Source organism: Chiloscyllium plagiosum, chromosome 26 (genome assembly GCF_004010195.1).
Source record: "Chiloscyllium plagiosum isolate BGI_BamShark_2017 chromosome 26, ASM401019v2, whole genome shotgun sequence".
NCBI classification, from domain to species: domain Eukaryota; kingdom Metazoa; phylum Chordata; class Chondrichthyes; order Orectolobiformes; family Hemiscylliidae; genus Chiloscyllium; species Chiloscyllium plagiosum.
Genome location: NC_057735.1, coordinates 37,909,774 through 37,936,705, shown reverse-complemented (window position 1 = coordinate 37,936,705; position 26,932 = coordinate 37,909,774). Strand labels below are relative to the sequence as shown.

Here is a 26,932-nt window from a genome sequence, read left to right as displayed (position 1 = left end):
AATATGTCGAGTGACAAGGCAGGAAACTCTGTCGTCAGAAGGATTCTGTCCCGTGACACATTTCATCTGCTGGTCTGTGTGCCCCAGAATTTCTGTGACATTGAACCATTTAGGGCAGCTCTTTCTCGAGTATCTTTTTTAGAATAATTCCATCAATTCTTTACCAAAAGTATATCTTATTAAAAAAAAAGTCAAGGTTCTATATATAAAAGTCCAAAGGTGCATGAAGTCAAGCGAGATTAGTATGACTGTCCTTCTGCAGAAGGTAACTTTAACTCAGTTTCTGTCTCCACAGACGTTACCAGACCTGCTGAGTTTCTCTAGCATTCTCTGTTTGTTTCGGATTTCTAGCAACTGCAATATTTTGCTTTTATCTGAGGTGAACCAAATTAATCAATCTTAGTGCAGTATGTGACTCTCTGAAATGCCTCACTACACTTACAATAACAGACTATATTTACAATCTTCATTCTATGTCAACATCCAGCCCATGGGGTTTAACACAGTGGGTGTACAATGGCAAATGGACTGAGCCACCGGCCTTTCCCCATTGAACCTTTGCATTGGCTGTGAAGACTTGGGGCATCTTTCAGCACCTATTATTGGACCTTGAAATGTGCCAGTCCAGAACACTCCATTTTTGGCAGCTCTTTGCATTGGGATCGTTGGGATAATTAAAACAGCAAAATAAGCCAGTGGCACATCTGGCCTTACGGGTTAATTTGCTTGGTTCATATATCGGCATGCAGCGCTGTAATACGATATCACTGCCTTGTCCTATCGGGCGCTGCCTTTAAAGACCCTGCAGCTTATTCTGAGGTGCAGATTCGATAATAGTGTTTGTCATGAGTCATTGCAGCAGAGTCTAAACAGAACGGGTTGTTAACCTCATGTTCTGTGAATCTGCGCAAACTATTAGAACTATTCTTGGGAGAATATCGTATTTGAAGTATTCACAGTGTCAGCTTACTGTAAAGTCTTTTTTCTTTGCTTAGTAAACTGGGAGTAACCTGTATTGGAAACATGGAAATGCAATCTTGTTGGTTAGCACGTGAGATACGCATATCTATTTGCTTTCTGAAAAAATTCCTGATATAAGCTTTTTAAAAAAGAATAGGGCTTCCATGGGCTAAGCCAGCCTTCTATCAACTACCCTGCAATATTTACCTTTCAACCAACATCAGTTGAAATCAACTTGTTTATAGGAGCTTGCTGTACACAAATTGGTGTCTAAATGTGTGGTGCTGGAAAAACACAGCAGGTCAGGTAGCATCTGAGGAGCAGGAGAATCGACGTTTCGGGCATAAGCCCTTCATCAGGAATGTGATGAAGGGCTCATGCCCAAAATGTTGACTCTACTGCTCCTCGGATGCTGCCTGATCTGCTATGCTTATCCAGTGTGACACGTTTCAACTCTAATCCCCAACATCAGCAGTCCTCACTTTCTCCTGTGCACAAATTGGTATCCACATATTCCGCACTATAACAGTGACAGTGGCTATAAAGCACTTTGGAACATCCTGAGGTGTTTTTAGAAAAAAAAGCAAAACCTGCATTTATATAGCATCTTTCACGGCCAGCAGCAACTGAGTAAGATCATAAGAAATACAAGCTGGATGGTTCATCCAGCATGCTTCACCATTAAACACGATCATGACTGATCTTCTGCCTCAATGTGTTTTTCCACTCATCCCACATATTCTTTGATCTACTCAAGAAATCAAAAATCTGTCTACCTCATCCTTAAATATATTGAACAAAGGAGCATTGAAAAACCACCGGGTTAGAGTATTACAGAGTTTCACAGCCACCAATTTGGGGTTTCTCTTCACCTCCATCCTGTAGTCTCAACCTCTTACCCTGATTCTATGCCACAATGTCTATATTCTCACAGCCAGGGCACAATCTCTGTATATAATACTATCATACCCTGTCAAATCCCTTCAGGATCTTCTGCGTGTCCATCCAAGTCACCCTGAAATTCTGCTAAATTCAAGATCACAGGCCAACCCTACTCAGCCTGTCACCACCTTGGCCTGCAGTGTTTCATAGCCAATGAAACACTTTCGAAGTGTAGCCACTGTTGTGGGAAATATATTGTAGTACGAATGTAAATCTTGCTTCGTCCTCAGTGCAGATTTGACCTGCTGTGAATCAGGAATCGTGTGTCGGCCAGAACAGGAAAGGTCAGCAGATTTCATTCCCCAGAAGGATATTAGTGAAGGATTGAAGCAGTGGGTAGAATGGTAGCTCAGTGGTTAGCACTGTTGTCTCACAGTACCAGGTCGGGTGAATTGGTTGTGCTAAATTGCCTGTAGTGTTAGGGGAATGGGTTACTCTTTGGAGGGTCATGTGAACTTGGGCCAAATGGCCTGTTTCCATACTGTAGGGATTCTAATATAGAAACCCTTATGTGGTAGGTCTCACAGCCACCATTTCATCAACTAGCTTTATATTCCAGATTTATTCATTAGAATAATGAATCACACCAGCTCCTATGGTGCGACTTGAACCCATTACTGCAGGGCATTGATCTGGGCATTTACTCCCATGGCATTACCACTACACCACCACCACCCCATGAGCTTGCGCATTGCCGTCAGGGCTGTTCAGGTTAGAAAGACGTTTGGGTCTAGTCAGATGAATGGGCAGGGGATTTTTTTCCTGTGCCAATGCTATCCCTTCATATGGATTGAAGCATGTCACCTTCTCGTTTCAATGTGGCTGGCTGTGCTGATGTTGGTCTAGATGCACCATCAATCTCTTGCCCACTGAGCTGACACTGGGCCACATACCAGGTGGAGGGAAGACAGTGTAGGGGGAAAGGCAATTACCCATTGGGAGAAAAATGCAGAAGAGCTATTCTAGCCTAGGCAGGATTTCTGGAGGTTGAGTACTTGACTGTCTCACATTAATAAGGAGCTAAATAGTCTATGGTCTGTTATATCGCATTGAATAATTGTCATCATGCAAATCAATCAAGCAGCACACAGGATCAGTCCACATACTGTATGCCTCGAGTTATTTCATTGTATGTGTGCTGTAAACACTTCGTTGGGAGATATATGGGCTTCAAGGGGAAACATGTGTTATCTCAAACTGTAATCAAACCAGAATGTATTTCTGTGTTCTCTGACTCTACTTTGTCTACACTGATATAACTGAGATCCTTATCTTACAAAAACACCAAACATTAACTCTACGACTCAGTTTACATGGTGGAGCTGGAACTAATTTAAGACAATATGTTCCAAACTGTTCCAATGTGCCATATTTTTCAAATAATTTATTCTTCACCTTCCTTCACTGTGTTTAGAATCATATATTCTATACATAAGAGTCGAAGCATCAATGTGACCGCAGATATTGGGGGCCATCACTCAAATTCTACACATGCATATTTTCTGGAAGATAGCATTGGACCATAGTGGGGGTTGGAGTACTGGCTGATTAGTTTTGAATCCTTAACCTGCCCTGGGAGTATGAGAATTTCAGTTGTGATTCTACTGATTCCCACTCTTTTCCCACTCTTTAATATATTTTTCTTTTACCCCTTATTTCCCTCTCTGTTGTCTGATATTTTTTTCTCTAACTGTGACTCCCATGGCTATGGAGTTAAGACTATTTTCACCTTCTGCTGTTAAGCACAGCAGTGAAATCATAGGGTTTGATGTTTAAATAGAGGATTTTCATAAACACCATGAACGCTGGGTAGACTGGCTTCCATAGACTGTCTTCCATTCCAGTGGTGGTGAATTACCAGTAATGATAGGCACAGTATTTCCAGCATGTAGTGAGGATCGTTCACTGAGTTTGTAGCCCGGCAATTCGAGCAAGGGATGCAGCAACTCATTAAAACCCATCATGAAATAACTAAAGACCTTTTTCAGATATTTTGAATGAGTGCTGCATTTGAAACTTCAACACGGTTAGAACGAATGGTTTACTTCCTTTCACTGTTGAATTTAAGAATAAGAACAAATCCACTTTTTGATACAGTGAACTTGATTTGCCATTCTACTTCTTCACCTCCCACAACCACAAAGACTCATTAGCCATCTACATTAGTAATCACAGGAGCTGTTCCATTTCCTCAAACTCCTCAAGACTCCCGAAGTAACTATTTCAAAGATATTCTCTCTCCAATCATTCTACAGCTCATTATAAACATTTAACATGTAAGACTTTTGAGTATTGTGTTGTTCTTTCATCCCAGCCAATTGTTCATTAAAAGAAACAAGAATTTCTGAGCATTTAATGGCTAAAATGAGACTGGTATTGTACAGTACCATAATCACGGCTGCCCCAAAGATTTCTCCAGCTCAAACCATTTTGCCACACCACCTAGCCATCAATGCTGAACAATGTTACAACATTGCTGAAAAATGTCTTCTCTTTTACAATACAGTCAGTTCCTAGTCTTTTCCCATGTGAAATTTCCAACTTTTGGGAAATCTCTTAGAAACCTATAAAATTCTAATAGGACTGGACAGGATAAATGTGAGAAGGATGCTCCTGATGGTTGGGGGATCCAATCACAGTTTAAGGATATGGGTGAGGCCATTTACTATTGAGGTGAGGTGATATTACCAGAGTGGGGAGCCCATGGAATCCTCTGCCACAGAAAGCAGTTGAGGACAAAACATTGAATTATATAGTCCTTGAGGCTAAAGGGATCAAAGGGTATGGGGAGAAGTGGGGAACAGGGTTCTGAGTTTGATGATCAACCGTGATCATATTGAATGGTGGAGCAGTTCTGAAGGGCTGAATGGCCCATTCCTGCTTCTATTTTCTATGTTTGTATGTTTTGCTGTTCATAACCCACCATTCTCTTCCTTTGAGCTTCAGATATTTTTAATATAAAGAGGTCTATACCAAGTCCAGATCATGGCCGTAGCTGTTTCCCCCTGTACTCGGACTGTGACGGCAGGAACCAACTATCTCATGGTTTCTATTTTAACTTCAGCCAACTGCACTTGTGGACAAGAGTTTGTTGGTTTAGCAGCGGCGTGACATTTTTGTGGTTAGCCAGCTTTTCATGGAAAGTTCCACCCTGCTGACAAGGAAGTAAAATATTCACTGTAATTGCATTAAAGTTTTGAACGCAGTGTGTATTTAAGGGGTAAAAAGGAAAATAAAAGTAATCAAAACCGTGTAAAACATTTTGAAAATGTCAGCAGTGACATTTCATTAAACTCAACTCCCATATGATTGTTCTGTGGTTCTCATTAATATTGATAGTCATTACACTTCCACAATATAATACATCATTACAGTCTTTTATATAGGAAAACAGATGGATTAAATGAAAGCCAGTGCCCTCTTGTAATCTGAGTACATGCCGGGGGATGAAACACACGTTCTGCTCCATTAAAGCCAGCGACACTGTATCAACCCAAATCTAAACATGGATCAAACTTATATCAGCATCATATCTTGAGAAGGACTGGTGGCAGCAGATTTACCATTGTTCAACCTTGAAAGAAATTGGCCAGCAGCCAAAGCTGGGTATTTAGCATGAAATAAAGCCAAATTTGTGTATGTGTACAATATATAGCTACCCATTATCAGCATCAAGCAATACTAAGTTAGATGCATTTGCTTCTCTACTCCAACACTATGTTTCAGGCCATTCAAGTAATTTACTTTTACTTTCCTTTACTTTTCTAGAAGGAACATTTTCCACATTCAGTATCATTGTGGTATTTCTGAGCTGGATGGTCAGTTTATTTCAGATTATGGACCCTTCTGCTTTGTGATTCATACCCACTAAGAATGTGACTTGAATTGTCTCCAGCCTATTTCACTTCAACATCCTTCTCACTCCAGAGAGAGAAAATTTAAATGTCAACTTGACCTCAATTTAAATGCAGTCCTTAACTTTATTACCAAAGTATTACTTTTTTTACTGTTACGGCCACTCAGTAATTTGAATGCTGTGGCGGGTGATTTGTTCAAAGTCCTGCATTGAGTAGTTGAATGAAATTATAATATTCTCCACACTGTGTGCACACGAGCACCACATAGGCACAAACAGACACACGTAAACACTCATATACACACAGGTGCACATAAACAGACACAAGTGCACACGCAAACCCAAGAGTCATCAAGTCATACAGCACAGAAACAGACCCTTCAGTCCAACCAGTCCATAATCCCAAACTAAACCAGTCCCATCTCCCTGCTCCTGGCCCATATCCTTCCCAACCTTTCCTATTCATGTACTTATTCAGATGTCTTTTAAATGTTGTAATTGTACCTAGGCATCACTTTCTCTGGAAGCTCATTTCACACATGAACCACTTCCTGTGTAAAAATGTTGCCCCTCGTGTCCTTCTTAAATTTCTCTCCTGTCACCTTAAAGATATGCCCCCAGTCTTGAAATTCCCCCACCCTTGGGAAAAGACACCTGCCATTCACCTTATCTACACCCCTCATGATCTTATAAACTGCTATAAGGTCACTCCCCAACTTTCTATGCTCCCGTGGAAAAAGTCCCAGCTTATACAGCCTCTCCTTATAACTCAAACCTTCTATTTCCGGCAACATCCTGGTAAATCTTTTTTGAACCCTCTCCAGTTTAATAATATCTTTCCTGTAACAGAGCGACCAGACCTGCACAAGGTATCCAGAAGAGGCTGCCCTAATGTCCTGTACAACCTCAACATCCCAAATCCTATACTCAATAGTCTGAGCAACGAAGGCAAGCATGCTAAACACCTTCTTAACCACCCTGTCTACATGTACACAACTCACATACACACCGAGATATATAAGCATACATACCCAAACACGTGTGTACCCACATACACACGGATGCGCTCAATAGCATTCCTGGTTAATCAAGCTGAATTCTGGCAGAAGTGTCTTGTCAATTTTTGTTCCTGTTGCCAATAATAATATTGTAAGAAGGAGGGTCGAAACTGGCAGATGATTGCCAATCTGTTTCCCTGCTTAACCATTAAGACCCTGCCAACTGTGGCAAGGAATATTTGAAATCGGAGTGCACAGTTCCTGCCACCAACAACTGAAGCCAGGTTGTGGTAATACTGCTCCTACCAACTGCTGCTGCCACACATTCACACAGCCTACCTGTGAGCACACAGTATATTTACATGTGCTGTGACCCACTCATGCATCTCCCTGTCTTTACCCATGCAAACCCAATGATTGGAAATGTTTAATGTTTGCACACTTTTACAGCATGATAGCATAGGGATTCATGGCAAGAAAACCAAATGTAGTGAGACCAAGGATGCCCTTTGAGAGGTGAGACACATGCTGTGTTTGGGCACTCTAATACAAGCAAGAATTAGTCTGGGTGTTAACCGCAGCCACTCTGACTCGACAACAATGTGAGTGAGGGTTCATGACTCATTGATTCACCATGATTGCAAGATGTCAAGGGATAGGAGAGCAGTGAAGAAAAATCAAAGATAAAAGCAAATAAACGGGATGACAAAATACTCTTGTAAGCAATCCGCATCAAAATGTCCCACTGAATAATCCTCTACAGTGTGTGTGGAACTCAGCCCAGTTTTAGTTGACTTCGCATCAGATTCAAACAACTTCTGTATGCAGCACTGAAACCAGCCCAATCCAGAACTGGAGGCAGATTGGTTTTTCAAAGGAACAGCAATGGTTTCAGGATAATGTGTGCAAAAGTGCTGTGATGTTTCTAACCAATTAGTGATGACAATGGAAGAATTAACTTCTATTCTTATGAGCACCATTCACAACACCAGACTTTGCTGCCAGTGATGTATATTTTCATCAAATATGGTCTCTGATAAATTGGGGAATTGCAGCAGCCAATTTGTTCTCTGCAGGGACCCACAAACAGCCATAAAATTATGACCAAATAACCTATTTTAGTAATGGTCAGGACACAGAATGCGCCAGTGTTTTTTTTCAATAGTGTTGAAGAATCTTCTACATCTACCAGTGAAGACCTAAGTTCAATACTTCATTCATTTACTGGCATATCCCACAGTGCAGTACTCCTTCACTACTGAGGCATCATAGTCTTGGTTGCTGGGGTAGAGCTTGAATCCATAACCTCAGACTCAAAGACGAGAGAGCTACAACTGAGCCAAGGCTGGAACTTGGGTTGCCCTTTTATACTACATCTTTGTGAGCATACTTCTAAATGTTAGTTTTAGTGACAGCATGGTTATTTCAACCAATGTACACTTCATAAAGGTACAGCTGTAATCAGAGTTGATTGCAATTAGTCAATTCTTCAACAATTCTCTTGACCATTGCCAGATATGATCTAGTATCGGGTAAGGGCATTGTCTTAAATAGGTCCTACCTGCAGGAAAAGGCAGCCAACAATGGAGAGTTCAGTAGATCCCATAAGAACTTATATTTCTTAGATAGCTGACAAGACAGAGAACAGATTTGAGTGTGGTGTCCCTGACTATTCCAGTCCCATTCCTGGAATGGGTCTAGGTTCCAAAATTCCCTTGGATTTTCCCTTGCTTCTGACTTGATGAGGCTTAAGTGATCCCTGTACAATCACATCAACAGCTGTTTGTAAATACGTGGAAGGAAACAGTTCGTATGGGAGAGTACAAAAGGCCAGTTTAAGATTCTCTATAAGTTTTAGGGCATTTGCTACTCAGAAAAATTCAAGTTTAAGACTTGTTAATTTATAAGGTCCTTTGGTCCTTTAGAAATGGTGAATCCGCCATTGTCACCTTGTCTGGCCTAGCTTTGACTCCAGGTCCACATTAATGTGGGTAACACTTAACTGCCCTCTGGAGTCCTGAAAAAGGGTTATGCCCGAAACACCGACTCTCTCGCTCCTCAGATGCTGCCTGCTTTGCTGTGCCTTTTCCAGCACCATGCTTTAGATTAGATTAGATTAGATTCCCTACAGTGTGGAAACAGGCCATTTGGCCCAATATGTCCGCACCAACCCTCTGAAGAATCACCCACCCAGACCCATTTCCCTCTGACTAATGCACCTAACGCCATAGGCAGTTTAGCATGGCCAATTCACCTGACCTGCACATGTTTGTAACTGTGAGAAGAAACCAGAGCACCTGGAGGAAACCCACACAGACACAGGGACAATGTGCCCGAGGCTGGAATCGAACCTGGGTCCCTGGCGCTGTGAGGTAGCAGTGCTAACCACTGAGCCACCGTGCCACCCCAACACTGCCCTCAGATATGGCAAGGCAAACCACTCAGTATGTCTAACTGCTACAAAGTCTGATTAAAAAATAGTAAACCTACAGGTACACACATTGTCAACCCTGCAAAACCACCTTACTCTTGAGTGTACCCAAGCCACGTGAATAGCAGTGGTTCAAGAAGGCAATTCACTGGCACTTTCTAAAGGGAAATTAGGGATGGGCAGTAAAGGCTGGCCCAGCTACTGCTGTCTATATTCCATGAAACATGAATGAAAAATGTTTGTTTTTCTGTAGTGGTGAGGTTTTGTAACCGACCTTATCTCTTGCTGTAAGAGACGGGGCTGAATATTCAGTGAGCTCGGGAAACTGACACATGGAATAATTTCATGTCTGGACTCTGTGCCTCAGCTGCACCACTCTCACAGTGCTTTTTGTAAATGTTAGTGCTCATATTGGCCAGATGGTGGGCCCAATTAGTGCAACTGCCTGGCTGGTGAGGGATGTTGCTGCCAATCCAAAGAGAACCAGGCAGCATCACCGACGGAGGTTAAAGGAAATGTGAAGGCCAAGTCCTGGTGCCAACTCAAGTAGATCCATAAGAAACAGTTTGAACTTAAACACAAAATAAACTTTACTTGGCCTTGTGGTGTGCTTGACAGCTGTGCATTGACATTCAGCAGATTATTTGGATTTGCCAAAATATGGTTTGAAAATTCCTCTCTGCACTGGATAATCTCTTTAACTTGCCCATTAAGGAACTCAATGGACTTTCAATTGGAGGCAAATGGGTTTTCCTTTCCTTCCCATACTCCCTTTAAAAATGATAAACCAGTCTCAGGATCCAAGGTGACCAGGCACCATGATTTTGAAATTGCGCCCATACTGGATCTGCAACTTGTAACCCAATGAGTCAGAGACTATTTGACTGCTTTATGCATCACTGACCCTTCATTTATTCTGGTAAATCTGCTCTTTGAGGTTGGCGTGAAGCCATGGGAGATGTACTGGAAAAATCAGGCTTGGACTTTGTGAAGGTAAGGGATGGGTCCTTGAGTTTATATGAGAAGCAGGTGTAGGTGAGTTCTTTAGCAGATATTTTAAGAATTGCCAACAGAAATGCAACTTGAGTCTTTGTGTCACTTTATATCTCCTGCAGCACCCTGCAACCATATTGCATAACTTTCTTCAAAGACCAAGTGGTTGGTTTTACACCTTTGAATCAATATTAATTCCCATCTGCAGTTTTTGGTTATGCATGCACATCATATTTAGTCTGCTGTGTTTTTCTGATTGTTTACATATAGATTATTGCAGCCTGGGAGATTTGGATTGTGCTCTAGTCGTTTCGAATGGTTTGAGATGTTCCACAAGTTAGATGAGTCCAGGGTAAATATCTGCAGTACCATGATCTATCTCTCATTTTTGTTTTTAGATATTGACGAATGCTCCTTTGACAGAACATGTGATCACATCTGTGTGAACTCCCCTGGCAGCTTCGAATGCTTTTGCCACAAAGGTTACACATTGTATGGCCTGACGCACTGTGGAGGTAGGTGGATGCTGTCAGATTTCACATTGTTCTAGGAAGAGCTGGAATGAAAACTCAGTCACACAGGGAACTGAGGATGTGGGATGTTTTATGAATGACAGTTTGGTACATCTGAACTATTCTGTCCTGACATAAGGGAGTTCTGAATTCTGTTCATTTTGGGACACGTTAGATGTTCATACTCTGATTATGGTTCTATTCCCCATCATATCTGTGTTATGATGATGTGTCTATGAGACTATAGAAACAGACCTTATCCTGAGAAATGCAGCAGTTCATTATCAACAGAGTTTCGTGTTGTATGTTTAGGAGGCGGCTAGTTGGCAACATGCCATCATATCTCTGTAAGCTGGATTGTCTATGAAAGGATACCTGCATCTCACCTGGGTGGGAATCTGAACCACATTGCAAGCACATCAGGGCTGTGTAACAGAACACACTTATATTGTAATTACTTGATATTCTTGTACATAAAAAATAGGAACAGGAATAGACCACCTGGACCCTCAAGCCTGCTCCACCATTCAATAAGATTACGGCTGATCTTTTTGTGAACTCAGCTCCACTTACCTCCCATACACCATAATCCTTCATTCCTTTACTGTTCAAAAATCTATCTATCTTTGCCTTAAAAACGTTCAATGAGGTAGCCTCAACTGCTTCACTGGGCAGGAAATTGCATAGATTCACAACCCTTTCGGTGAATAAGTTCCTCCTCAACTCAGTCCTAAATCCTGACTCCCCCTTCACAATTTACACTTGTTACCTATCATTCAGAAGCTGGATAGGACTGACAAATATATACCTGGTAAAAACAAGGACTGCAGATGCTGGAAACCAGAGTCTAGATTAGAGTGGTGCTGGAAAAGCACCGCAGGTCAGGCAACATCCGAGGAGCAGGAAAATAAGCGGATAGGTGGAAAGGAAGATGGGCAGATAGGACAGGTCATGGGGATGGTGCTGAGCTGGAAGGTTGAAACTGGAGTGAGGTAGAGGAGGGGAAATGAGGAAACCCATGAAATCCACATTGATGCCCTGGGGTTGAAGTGTTCTGAGGTGGAAGATGAAGCATTCCTGCCCCTGATAATGTCACCCTGGACCCTGATGCAGATACAATGGTACTGACTGGATTTGTTTTGGGTTTACCTTGCTTTGGAAAAGTTTGCTGTTTGTCCTCAGCAACCTCTGATAATGCAGAGCCTGCTGCTGTGGGCCTTAGGTTCCAAAATCACAAGTTTGCTAAGCTCCTTATTGCAGCTGCCCACTATCCTGATCATAATTCTGAATGGAGGCAGGTTCAATGGTATATTTCAATAGGAATCAGATACTTACTTGGAATGGAAACATTTTTTAGGGCCGTGGGAAAAGAGCAAGGGAATTTGGATATTATCCAATTGGTTGTTTCTTTCAAAAAGACAACATGAATATAATGGGTTGATTGGCCTTTACCTCTGTTGTATGAGTTAGATTTTATGTTTCTCAGTTGGGTAAGGAAAATGGAGCACTAACTGAGTGATCACTTACTCACACCATCTCAAACTTGTTCAAGCATGTGTTAGCTGGCCAGTTAGTGGCTATCTGATGGGAAGGAGGTCAATGAGAGATGTAACCTGGGGGACAGGATTGCTGTCATGCAGCAGATGGAAATACTATAATACATAAGTCAGTCTCGACTTTGAGCTTAAAGGCCACATACTCTCTAAATGTTTCCTTTATTTTTAATCAGGGCTCAAAAATGTGTTTAAAAAGCTTTGCAGAAACCTCCATCTTCACCAGAGAACATTACTGCTACGTTCAGTCACTGACCCAGTTTAAGCCTGTCCTTCCTTGTACCTTTGTATCACCTCCTCATAACTGCAGTAAATCATTCGCAAAACTTTTTACAGCTGACCCACAAAAGAAGCAGAGGAGACTGAAAATTTTCAAGTGATTGGATCTTTCACAAGCACCACAGCTTCTTACTTAATCATTTCAAAACAGTGGCTGGGTTTCTGATTTCTGTCCCTGCATGTTTTCTGTAATGTTTGAAACTGGTGTGATGGCATCATATTACCCACCCAATGACATCATGCTCTATTTTAGGAAAGCTGACTTGAATTGTGGACTTAAAACCCAGTCCCAAGGCTCTAGAATAGTCCTTTCAACCTGATTTAAACTCATGAATAGGCTATTCAGCCAATACTGCTCACACTGCCATCAGATATTTAGAGTCAGAGTCATACAGCACAAAAACAGATCCTTCAGCCCAACTCATCCATGCTGACTAGGCTTCCAAAACTGAACTCATCCCATTAATCTGTTTCATTTATGTACCTGTTCAAATGTCTTCAGGAGGTGTTTTTCTAAGCTGATCCTATTCTAACCCTGTTTAGAATCCTACTTCCCACAAAATGTTTGGCTGTTTGAAGATTATGAAAGCAGGTTACATTACGTTAATCAACCTGCAGTAGGCCGCATACCCTCTGATCTTTAAAGTTTGCTTTGGTATGTGGGTGACATATCATCCTGTCTCAGTCTCCTGAGACATTGTGTTTGTGGAAGTGAAGTCACATGTAGGTAAGGTAGCAGGTCTTCTTCCTTGAAAGATGGCAGCAACGCAACCTAGCAACCTCCATGGTTGCTTCCTGGTGCCAGCGTTCTTCTGAATCCTTGTTGCTCATAGTACTTGCTCTTTCTGTTTATACACAGTTGAGATTCACACATCATGCAGGATGCCAAGGAGTCCAAGTTCACAGAACTTAATATTTATCATGGTACTCCATTTTGTAATACTCACAAACCAGTTAACAGAACATCTTAAATGAGAGGAAGCTGGGTATCATTAGAAATGCAAGCCACCTTTTACAGCAAGAAAGTACTTTTTTTTCTGCAACTTAATTTAAAGAAACATTAAGTATGCATTTTTCAGTTTAATCCTTTGCCGAAATATTGCAAAATGAGCTATTAGGGTGAAAAGCTCCTTTGTTATGTATTATTATATGTCGTAAAGATCATTGTAAAATTAAAAGTCTATGTTCACACTTCAGTTTCTAAACTATTTTTAAAATGATTGGCATTTATATTGACCTTGAGGCTGACACACATATGGAATGCTTAAGCAGCTATTGTTATAAGTGTTCAGAATGTCTTTTGTGGAGCAGCACCCATTTTACGAAAGCGATTACCGTGACATACACCTAGCTGCACGAAAGGCTTCTCATATTGTACAAAACAAAAAGGTTCCCTAGGTTTAAATACATTTGATTTTAACTGGACAAAGAAAATGTACTTTATGGCAACAATTTAGTTCTGTACTATCCCAGCAGACCATTACTTTAGATATTGAAGCCAAAGCTCTCTATCTTTCTGCTTGTTTATGCTTCCAATTCTGCAATTTTTTTTTAAAAATAGCCGGTAATATCTGATAACTCAAGCATTTCTGAACTTGCGGCTTTAAGATTAAAATGCTTGTTTAGTATTGCCACTTCAAAAGGCGAGTTGAAATACAGTTTGTGACTTGTAGGGGGCGGGGTCTCAAACAAGCAGTGTTGTGTTTCTGTACTCGCCGTGAGATAAGAAGAGTTTTCCTGCAAACACAGCCATGTGGAATTTGAACAAAGATCAAAATACAAATTAACCACAGTAATGTACATTAAAGCAAGTCACCTTTTGATGACTGGTGAAATTAAATCTGATATTCATACAAAACCCCTTGTCATGTACATCAGCTTAGCCACAACATTCCCAACTGGTAACCCTTTAAGGAGTAAAGGTCGTATGTTTTCGGAGAAATACATTGTTCATTGTTTGCTTCAAAACAAAATAAGGTTGAATATTTTAAAACTGATGCAAAGTAAACCAAATCCAGACATTCTGTTTGCATCCACTTGACAGTATTAGTCGAGGGCTCAAAGTGTGTCATGCAACATATAATTCAAATGATTACAGTTACGCAATGAGTTGTTGGATCTTTTGTCACATGGAATAGCTGAGCCAGCAATATCACACCTTATACTAAGATTACTTCTGTATTGGAGGAGCCCACACAGCTGTGATGGGCCACTTGTCCTCCTTTTGCACTGCAACTTCTAAGATTCTAATTTTACTGTATTCTTCCCAGCCCAGCTCTTTCTAGCAGAAATGCATAGAACATAAATGGATAAATGTGCTGTATGGTGGACGTTAGGACCTTCATTGTTTACAGGAATTGAGTTGGACCCCGGTGTTGAAGCAGCTCATATGAAACGAGGCAACCAGTTGCCTCAATAGTCTTATGTTCCAATTGCCAGAGTTTGGGAGGGGTAGTTCCACCAAGAGTCCAGCTCCTGATCATTCCTGAATACATGGTCACAATCCACAGTCGGGCTTCAGAGATCAAACAGTGGTTCCAGTATCCAGTTGCCCTTCTTACTAAAATTCATGAATTTTCCATTGTTTACATCTCCAAGAGAACTTTCAATCAAGCATTGGAATCGCCATTCATCTTCTTTCCAATCAACTGCTCGGCACGGTGCCACCTTGGCAAGGCAAACGCTTCAAGGTACAAGGCATAAAGAGATTGTTAAATTGAATTAAGCTAAATGGCTCATTGGAGTTGGCTGATATTCGCATGTGCGTTATTTTTCTAACAATACAGAAGCTGTATTGATTGTATCAAGCATCTCTTATCAGTCTCATTGTTCCATGTGTTTTTCCCCGAATAAAAGGCAGCTTGCAAATCTTATTGACCATCACCTGGCCCAGTAGTAACACGGAGAGACTGAAGTAGTACACATGCTTGAGAAATTCAGTGTAGATCACAGAGGAACCGCACTACCGCAACATGGTTGGGCAGCAGGAGCCAATGTGCAATAAAAGTGTGCGCCAGGACCACATGAAGAGAGCAACTAGTACCACTGTACTCCCAGTGATGCCAGAGCAATCCTGAATTCATAACACCTATCAAGGGAGCATTCTTCACAGGAGCATAATTGTTCAAAACTAAAGGGACTTGTACTGACAAGTGGAGCAGCTTTCCTCAACAGTATCGGGCAAACTTTACAGATGACAATAAAATATTGACTCGATAAAACATGGATGATTGGCGTATAGACTTTTTACTGAGAACAACAAGTCAGGCAGCATCTGAGGAACCAGAGAGTCGACGTTTTGAGCTTAACACCTCATCAGGATGAAGTGTTAAGCCCAAGACATTTCTTTCTTGCTCCTCAGATGCTGCCTGACTGCTGTGCTTTTTCAAGCACCACACTTTAACGACTCTGACTTCTCCAGCATCTGCAGACCTCACTATCTCCCACTGAGCACATCAAGGTAATTAAAGGTTTCAAAACCACATTGTATAGTTGGAGCTAAGTCACGGATGAACGGTGGAACAGACTTCGGTGCCCTGCTCCCAATTCCTATGCGTGGGTCTTGTGGATCCTGGATCGTTTGAAGTGAGCTAGGCAATGTCAGATGGTCTTTTCCCCCCTCATTCCTGTCTTGAAAATCCTCACCACTGCCATGCATGGCCAGCCAGTCTAGGTGAAAACTCACCCAACCAGAACGAGCAAAATAGAAGGATGTGGGCTGATAACTAAAAAATCGCCTCAGTGGAATCAAATCAAAATATTTCCTGACTACATGTAGGAAGGTTAGGTTGTAGGATGCTTCAAGGCTGGGTTCTGATTATTATCGCACCCAGTAAGTGTAAAACTCTTCTGAGTTAAGTCTGATACTCTCCCTTTTACTCCAGCACAATTCTTACTCTTTAATAAAATGCTATGAAGTGAATGAAGGCTCAAATCCTGGAATGGCCATTAAAACAGTGTCCAGAAAACAAGGTCACCTTAAATCATGTGACAAGAGTGCATTGAAATTAATGTGGCAGAAATCCTTGACTGTCTTATCATTGTTAGAAAGGGTCAGGGACGCATGATAATAATTGATTGACTTGCATTGAAGGGAACCTTTAGAGTTTAGTTCATGAGAGACTGGTAAGGACAATTGGATCAGGTTAATAGAGCAGGCACAATGTAATTTAAGAACACCTTTAATCCAGTTTCCCACAAAGTGTTGACAGATTGAAGTAACTATGACTAATGGGATCAGCTTCAGGAATGCTGACTGAATTTCTGGCTTAAGCCTTTCACTCTTTCGATGAGACTGAGATCCTGCCTTAAACAGTACCACATTGCTGAAGAAACTAATTTACAATTGGTGTATTAAAAGCCCGTTATCTTTTTTTCCAATACCACAGACAGCCTGTGATATAGTGGAAACAATTTCTTATACCAAAGGATGTGTTTTTCTTCGAGATTCCACAGTTGCTATAGAAGATACTGTACCCAGGACTTTGTTTCAAAGACTTTGTTTGTAACTAGATAGATCTTACAGTAGCAAGGATTGATTTGCAAGTGTCTGTTTACAGCCATGGAATCAGAGAACCTACAGGTATCTTGTTACAATTCCACCAAATTGTGTGTTGTATGCCTGCAACTATAGCGAGTCAAGGTTGTAAAAAGATATGACTAACTTTATAATTATCGTCTTCAATTACTTATAAGATAAGAAATACCATAAGGAATATTCCAACAGTGGCCGAACCAATGTCCTGTACAGCCGCAACATGACCTCCCAACTCCTGTACTCAATACTCTGACCAATAAAGGAAAGTATACCAAACTTATTCACTATCCTATTGACCTGCGACTCCTCTTTCAAGGAGCTATGAACCTGCACTCCAAGGTCTCTTTGTTCAGCAACACTCCCTAGGACCTTACCATTAAGTGAATAAGTCCAGCTAAGATTTGCTTTCCCAAAATGCAGCACTTTACATTTACCTAAATTAAACTCCATTTGCCACCCCTCAGCCCACTAGCCCATCTGATCAAGATCGTGTTGTAATCTAAGGTAAACTTCTTCGCTGTCCACTACACCTCCAATTTTGGTGTCATCTGCAAACTTACTAACTTTACCTCTTGTGCTCAAGTCCAAATCATTTGTATAAATGATGAAAAGTAGTGGAGATCTTAGCCTCACTGAAAAATGTAAAGATCTCCACAACATTAATAAGTCGGTATTCCTGTTAAAATGTAAATGTTCATTACCTTTCAGTTGCACTATGATTTTCTCAATAAAGTGAATGAACATCGAATGCGTCTTAAAATTTCTGATGTCTAGTATCTGCTTATGTTACTGCAAATATTGGGTGTATAACCAGAAGAAAAGCACTCTATTCATGTTAGTTGTAAGGAAATTTGTGAGCATGGTAAGGATGGCATTGCTAGTGTCTGAGAAAGTGACTTAGCCTCAAACCTTGTATCTGGCTACAGTAGGACATATTTGCAACATCTCCCACTTTATTATCTGCCATTATGTAAGGGTGATCACTGAGGAAATTTCATCCATTTGATTCTCTTTTGCCAGAGAGTAGTGAGCAGGCTGTATCATGAGGATTGTAGGCTTCCCATGGTAGAGGGTGTCAGGCAGTGGGGGTTGCTTTTGTCAGCTTTGAGATGTACCACAGTTGATGTCCAAACTGCCACCTTTCTCTACTGCTGGCATTATGACATATTGGTGGGAAGGTACTGTAATTTCCTCTTGTGTTTCCCCTTCCACTCTGCTCCCCGTCAGCCTTCCAGCCTGCTTAGATCCCTTAAAATCCAGTCTGTAAAATGGTTATTTATCTCAAAGACATTCGGTACCAGTATATGTACAAAAGAATTGAAACTTAGGATATTAGGCAACTCTCCTCGATTTTTGGCTTGGGAGGGAACAATAAATCTTAAATAATCTTATTTTCAAAAGCCCTAGTGGTGACATCGCCTGGTGTTGACCTGGCAATAGACTTATGACGATTAATCCATTGCTGGTATGCTGCCTATTATGGACAGATACAGGGTTGAATGATGCCAGATCATACAGAATTATAAATTAAACAGATTAATTTCATAGAGTGATCAGAGGCCTCAGAGAGATTTAATGGGAAAAGCTGGAAGACAACAGAATCTGTTACATTGATCTGTTAAAGCTTATCGTTATTCTAGCTTGCGGCCTGTAAAAAAAAACTAAGTTTAAATTACTATAAATCAATTATCAGGAGCAGACTCATAGATGCATCCACCTTAATTTTCATCACAGATGTTCATTACCTTTCAGTTGCACTATGATTTTCTCAATAAAGTGAATGAACATTGAATGAATCTTAAAATTTCCGATGTCTAGTATCTGCTTATGTTACTGCAAATATTGGGTGTATAACCAGAAGAAAAGCACTCTATTCATGTTAGTTGTAAATGTCTATGAAGATAAAGTCAAAGTGGTCTTTTAAGAAAATGCAGATTATTTCTGTGCATTTCACACATTATTATTAATTATTACTGTTATGAAATTAATGAAAGATTGTAATTAATCACATGAAATATCAGAAAAGCTTTACATTGAAGAAGTAGAAAGCATTTGTTTCTCTTTTTTTTTATTGAGTAACATAGTTAAAGCCCCTACCTTGCCAACAATCTCTAGCAACTATGGACTTGGCCTTCTGTACATAAATTTTTCATAATTTATGAATGAGATTATTTTTCTTCTTTAAACATTATATTTGCCCTTCTGTTCGTACCTGTCTGGATGAACAGTCTGATGCAAGCGTTGCTCTGATGACATCAAAATTGGAGGTGTAATGGACAGCGAAGAGGGTTACCTCAGATTACAACAGGATCTTGATCAGATGGACCAATGAGCTGAGGAGTGGCAGATGGAGTTTAATTTAGATAAATGAGAGGTGCTGCATTTTGGGAAAGCAAATCTTAGCAGGACTTATACACTTAATGGTAAGGTCCTAGGGAGTGTTGCTGAACAGAGACCTTGCAATGCAGGTTCATAGCTCCTTGAAAGTGGAGTCGCAGATAGATAGGATAGTGAAGAAAGCATTTTGCATGCTTTCCTTTATTGGTCAGAGTATTGAATACAGAGGAACCTCGATTATCTGAACGAGATGGGTGGGCACTATTTCGTTTGGATAATTGATTATTTGGTTAATTGATTCAATGCCTTTCGTCTGGGGTTCGGAGTTTTCTAAAGTTCCCTTTTTCCTCGCTCTGCCTGCCTTGCTCCCTCTCTCTGTCTCAGGGTTTGTTTCTAAGCAAACACACATTTGTGTGTAAGGGACTTGCAGCATTGCTGAAGCCCCCCTCCCCCCAATCTGTTCAATGGGATTGACACAGCGAGCACTTGCTAAGTCCACTCCCCATTCAGGAGACTAGGCAGCAGCATACCGTCCGTGAGACCCCGCCCTCTGTCCGCCCCCAACCTGCCCATCCCTCATAGTGCATATACTTTTTGTAGGAAAAGCAGCAGTCAAAGACCAGAGTAAACCTAAAATGCTAACATTTACATTTTAACAGGAATACCGACTTATTAATGTTGTGGAGATCTTTACATTTTTCAGTGAGGCTAAGATCTCCACTACTTTTCATCATTTATACAAATGATTTGGACGTGAGCACAAGAGGTAAAGTTAGTAAGTTTGCAGATGACACCAAAATTGGAGGTGTAGTGGACAGATTACAACACGATCTTGATCAGATGGGCTAGTGGGTTGAGGAGTGGCAAATGGAGTTTAATTTAGATAAATGTGAAGTGCTGCATTTTGGAAAAGCAAATCTTAGCAGGACTTACACACTTAATGGTAAAGTCCGAGGGAATGTTGCTGAACAAAGAGACCTTGGAGTGCAGGTTCATAGCTCCTTGAAAGAGGAGTCGCAGGTCAATAGGATCGTGAATACGTTTGGTATACTTTCCTTTATTGGTCAGAGTATTGAATACAGGAGTTGGGAGGTCATGTTGCGGCTACAGGACATTGGTTCGGCCACTGTTGGAATATTATGTGCAGTTCTGTTCTCCTTCCTTATTGGAAAGATGTTGTGAAACTTGAAAGGGATCAGAAAAGATTTACAAAGATGTTGCCAGGGTTGGAGGATTTGAGCTATAGGAAGAGGCTGGACAGGCTGGAGCTTTTTTCCCTGGAGCATTGGTGGCTGAGGGGTGATCTTACAAAGGTTTATAAAATCATGAGAGGCATGGATACGACAAATAGACAAAGTCTTTTCCCTGGGGTGGGGGAGTCCAGAACTAGAGGGCATAGGTTTAGTGTGAGAGAGGAAAGATATAAAAGAGACCTAAGGAGCAACTTTTTCACACAGAGAATGGTACGTGTACAGAATGAGCTGCCAGAGGAAATGGTGGAGGCTATCACAATAGCAATATTTAAAAGACATCTGGATGGGTATATGAATAGGAAGGGTTTGGAGGGATATGGGTCGGGTGCTGGCAGGTGGAACTAGATTGCTTTGGGATATCTGGTCGGCATGGACGGGTTGGACCGAAGGGCCTGTTTCCATGCTCTACATCACTATGACTCTATGACTGTATGACTGTATGTTTAACTGCTGAGAAATGGATGGAGTAACAAATACCAGTGCCCTGTAATGATACTTATCATGTATGCATTTGTTTGACTGGAGACAAAACAGGTGGGTGTGAAACACATCTAGAAGCTTATCTATGAGTTCAACATTAAAAATGGTGTAATGGAAACAGAATATTCAAACCATATCACACAGCACCTTGTGGGTGAGGATAGTATAAGCTTAATGTTTCAGGGATACGATATTTCATTGGAACAATTCGGATCTGCAGAGAATTGCTGGGATAGGAGATGCTGTGAAAGCAAGTTTTAGTGAACACAGAAAAAGAATAGAGAAATGGAAAAGATGAAGATGAAAGTGAACAGGTAAAAAAAAAATGCAAACGGAAGTCAATTTGCAGAGAAGAGAATTCACTTCTGAGGAAGCGTTAATTCCTTCTTTCCATCTTGCAGGTGAGATGTTAAACTGAGGCCCCATCTGCATTTTGAAGTAGATGGAATGAACCCATGGTGCTGTTTTGTAGAGGAGAAAGGGAGTTATCCCTGGTGTCCTGCCAAATGTTTTGTCACTCAATCAACATCACTAAACAAGAAGAATCTGATTATGCATCTCATTGCTGATAGTGGAACTTGCTCTGCATAAGTTGACTGCCGACATTGGAACAGTGATTACAATTTAGCAACACATAATTGGCTGTAAAACTACTGAGGACATTCTGGGATTGTGAAAGCCACTTTATAGATACAAGGCCTTCTTTTTCACAGATGCTGCCTGATATTACCCTTCTGTCCAGCATTTTGTGTTTCCATTTCAGATTTATAACACAAGTAATATTGAGCATTTTGTTCAAAATAGAGACTTGGAGCAACAAAAGTGCTGTGAAAACCAGTTTAAAATGATAAGGTTTTTTTTCCATATTATCATGATTGACCTGTTTTATAATGTGATGTTAGTGTTGATTAACAAGTTGAGAACAAGTTGTTGCTGGCCTACTGGTTGTTCTGCTATATTGCGCTTTTGGTTAATAACATGATTGACAGATTGGGGACACTGTTTCTATAGCGCAAACTTTTAAAACGCGAATAGTAGTCCCCTACGTACTTGCACGGGATATGTCAAAGCCTGAAACCGCAGATAGGTATGAACTCATCCATTTAAATGGGAAACCTACCCTACCAGCAGTCTCCTGGTCCCTGATTCCAGAATGTTCTCTTTTATATGTTTGGGCCACGGGAAACCATGGGTAACTGAAACCACGGTAACCAAACCTGTGGATAAGGGGGTCGCCCTGTATTGGTTATAATGTGATTCCAACCCCATTAGTTTGAATGGTGCTGCTATTACACAATTTTCTTATAACACGGGATTGCACAAAGAACAGAACCATCCTGTTATAGCAAAACCGACAGAATTGCTAAGTGTTCGAGCCAGTGTAATATGAATTCATATATATCATGAAGGTCCTGAGTTCAGTTTGCAATTTGTACTGGGAGTTGTGGTAGAGGTTTAAAGATTGGCCTTTACATTCTTAGCTTGGTAAGAGGGTAAAACAACTGGAGTTGCTTTTCTTGGCCACTTGGAAAGTGTCTATGTGTCTGAGCGGGAATTGGTCTTGATGCCTTCAATCAATGAAAATATCAGAGGGTTTGTGGTGCCCGGTTTAAATGGAAATAAATGGGAACAGTGGTTGAGTTAGAACTGTCAGTGTCTTGGGACGACAGCTGTGGTTCCTCCTGAACTCCAATCATCCTTGTTTATAACATTAATACAGTGAAGTCTAGGTAAATCAAGACCTGAGATTAGATTCTGAAACCATTTGGATCATGTTCTTTTTTCACCTCAGTTACACAACTAAGTTGATTGTGACTGCATTTCTCTCAAAATTCACCTTCCAGGTTGGATTACTTTCCTCTTTCAGTTATTTACCAATGATTGATAAAAATGAGGTTGTTGGATATCGTATTAAGTAAACTTACCCTGCAGGATTTAATTATGTGGTTTTTAGACTACAAATATTTAATGGTTGCTATCTTGCACTGAATTGTGTATCAGTAATGGGTAACATATGTTTCCAATGGTGATTTGTGTTTATGGAAGTAAATGGTTTTCTTCCTCCTTTTCTACATGTCCTCAGTTTTTTCTGTCATTTAGTTAAACCTGGTTGAGAGAACATGTTAGTTTTATAGCACATATTGATGTGAATAAATATAACCTGACAGCTATTATGGAGACCGGGCTACTGGATGACCAGGATTAGTATATGACATTGAAGAAGAATAGGACGCTAGGTAAAAGTGGAGGGGTAGCACTGTTAATCAAGGATGGTATTTGCGCACAATTATAGAGTCAAAGAGATGTAGGAAACAGATCCCATCGGTCAAACTCATCCATTTCGACCAGGTATCCTAAATAAATCTACTCCCATTTGCCAGCACTTGGTCCATATCTCTCTAAACCCTTCCTATTCATATACCCATCCAGATGCCTTTTAAATGCTGTAATTGTACCAGCCTCCACCACTTCATCTGGCAGCTCATTCCATACACACACCACCCTCTGTGTGAAAACGTTGCCCCTTCTGTCCCTTTTAAATCTTTTCCCTCTCACCTTAAACCAATGCCATCTAGTTTTTGACTCCCCATCCCCTGGGGAAAAGACCATGGCTATTCATCCTATCCATGTTCCACATGATATTATAAATTTCTTTACGTTCGTCGGTCAACCTCTGACACTGCAGGGAAAATAATCTCAGTCTATTCAGCCTCTTCCTATAGCTCAAATTCTCCAACCTTGGCAATATCCTTTTTTATCTTTTCTGAACCTTTTCAAGTTTCACAAAATCATTTCTATAGCAGGGAGACCAGAATTGCAAGCAGTATTCCAAAAGTGGCCTGACCAACGTCCTGTACAGCCGCAACATGACCTCCCAACTCCTGTACTCAATACTCTGAACAATAAAGGAAAGCATACTAAATGCCTTCTTCACTATCCTATCTATCTGTGACTCCCCTTTCAAGGAGCTATGAACCTGCACTCCAAGGTCTCTTTGTTCAGCAACACTCCCCAGGACCTTACTATTAAATGTATAAGTGCTGCCCTGATTTGCCTTCCCCCAATGCAGCACCTCACATTTATTTAAATTAAACTCTATCTGCCACTCCTTGGCCCATTGGCCCATCTGATCAAAATCCCATTGTACTCATCTGATCAAAATCCCATTGTACTCTGAGGTAACCTTCTTTTTGCTGTCCACTACACCTCCAATTTTGGTGTCATCTGCAAACTTACTAACTATACCTGTTATATTAACATTTCTATAAATGACAAAAAGTAGTGGACCCAGCACCGATCCTTGTGGCACTGCACTGGTCACAGGCCTCCAGTCTGAAAAGCAATCCTCCACCACCATCCTCTGTCTCCTACCTTTCAGCCAGTTCTGTATCCAAATCGCTAGTTCTCCCTGTATTCCATGCGGTCTAAGCTTGTTAACCAGTCTATCATGCGGAATCTTGTCAAATGCCTTACTGAAGTCCATATAGATCACGTCCACTGTTCTTCTTTCATCAATCCTTTTCATTACTTTGAGAAAACTCAATCAAGTTAGTGAGACATGATTTCCCATGCACAAAACGTTGTTAGAGATTACCTTGGTTCAGGCCTCAAGTTTTAAAATCAGTTTGGATAGACATGAGAAATAGTAGGGGAAAGAAGTCGTTGATTGATAAACTCCTGAACAATAACCACAATGTAGGGTAAAATATGTAAGAATAGCAATAACTATGGGTCACTTCAGCCTACATATAAGCTGTAAAATGTCAGATTGGCAGGAGAAATTTGGATGAGGGGGGGTCACAGAGTGCATTCAAGATAGTTTCTCACAGAGGTATGCTTTGAATCTGACCAGAAGCCGGGTATATTAAACTTGGTATTGTGTCATGTAGCAGGGTTAATTAATAATCGCAGAGTAAGGAACAGAAGAAATAGGTGCAGGAGAAGGCCATTTGTCCCCTGAACTTTGTTCCACTGTTCAGTATAATCATGGCTGATCTCCCCCAGGCATCAACACCTCTTTCATACCCTTTCGTCACAGTCCCCAACTCTCTGATATTTCAAATAACTATCCAGCTATCTTTAAATACTTTCTGTAATCTAGCCTCCATATCTCTCTGGGGTAGGGAATTCCAAACATTTGTAATCTTCTGAGAGTAGAAATTATTCCGCATCTCCGTTTTAAATGAGTGGTCCCTTATTTTATTTTGAGTCTAGGTGACGCTTCATCAAAGCTGAAGTAAAGGGTTAGCACTGCTGCCTCACAGCGCCAGAGACTCGGGTTCAATTCCCGACTCAGGCCACTGACTGTGTGGAGTTTGCACATTCTCCCCGTGTCTGCGTGGGTTTCCTCCGGGTGCTCCGGTTTCCTCCCACAGTCCAAAGATGTGCAGGTCAGGTGAATTGGCCATGCTAAATTGCCCATAGTGTTAGGTAAAAGGGGTAAATGTAGGGGTATGGATGGGTTGCACTTCGGCGGGTCGGTGTGGACTTGTTGGGCCAAAGGGCCTGTTTCCACAAGTAATCTAATATAATCTAATCTAATCTAAAGTGGGGAGGGGACAGCATTTACGCTATAGCTGAGGGGTGGCAATGAAATGGTGGGGGCTGGGGGTAGTGGGTGGAGGCTGCCAGTGAAGAAAACGTGTTGATAGTTCAGATTGGGTGATCGGAATGTGATGGCAGCACAACAGTGTGTCTCCTGCCAGACTAGAAAGGACGGTAAGTGGGAAGGGGGTGAGGGGGAGGACATGCTAACAAGCTAAAAGAAAAGGAAGAAATGTTGACAGTTAACTCAATAGTAAGTCCAGAAGGCTGTAATGTGTGTAATCTGAGATGTTGTTCCTCCAGTTTGTGCTGTGGTTCACTGGAACATTGCAGCATGCCGAGGACAGACACGTGGGCATGTGAGCAGGACGCTGTCATAAAATGACCGGCTACGGGAATGTCAGGGTCCTGCTTGAGCACAGACTAGAGGTGTTCCACAAAGTGGTCACCCAAAGCTGTATTTGATTTCTCCAATGTAGAGTAGGCCACATCGGGTGCAGCGAATACAATACACAGGATTGGAGGAGGTACAGGTGAAATGCTGCTTCACCTGGAACGACTGTCTGGGCCCTTTGACGGTGAGCAGGGAGAGGTGAAGGGGCAAATGTTGCACCTTCTGCAGTTACATGGAAAGTTGCTGTGGAGAGAGGGATGTGGTGCTGGTGATTGTGGAATGGACTAGGGTATCCTGGAGGGAACAATTCCTGCAAATGCAGACAGGGGAATTGAGGGGAAGATGTGTTTGGTGGTGGCATTCTGCTGGAGTTGTCTGAAATGGTAGAGAATGATCATTTGAATGCGGAGGTTGGTGGAAATGTAAAATGAGGACAAGGGGGACCCAATCACACTGTTGTGAGTGATGTGAAGGGGCAAGGGTGGAAGCACGGGTGATAGACCGGATGTGGTTGAGGCCCCTGTCAACCACAGTGGGTGGGAAATCACAGTCATGGAAAAACAAGCCTTGTCAGCAGTGCTGCTTTGGAAGGTGGTATCATCTGAACAAATACGACGTAGGCAAAAGAACTGGGAAATGGGATGGAGTTCTTGCAGGACATGGGGTGTGACGAGCTGTAGTGAAGGTAGCTATGGGAGTCAATGGCTTTGAAGTGGATGGCAGTGGAAATGGAGAGAGAGGGGTCAACAAAAGGAAGGGAAGTGTCTAAAATGGATGATGTGAAAGTTACAGAGGAGTGGAAATTGGAGGCAAAATTAATAAAGTTTTCAAAGTCCTGACGGGAGCATGAAGTGGCACTGAA

General features: G+C 41.4%; 1 protein-coding gene across 1 annotated transcript in view; it reads left to right on the top strand.

Moving 5' to 3' along the window:
* The window catches only part of scube3 (signal peptide, CUB domain, EGF-like 3), a 360,795-nt gene that overhangs the window by 267,499 nt on the left and 66,364 nt on the right, over nt 1-26,932 (top strand). Inside the window, exon 9 of the mRNA XM_043716904.1 lies at nt 10,579-10,695. Coding sequence (XP_043572839.1) covers nt 10,579-10,695 — 117 coding nt within the window. The remainder of the gene's footprint in view (nt 1-10,578; nt 10,696-26,932) is intronic.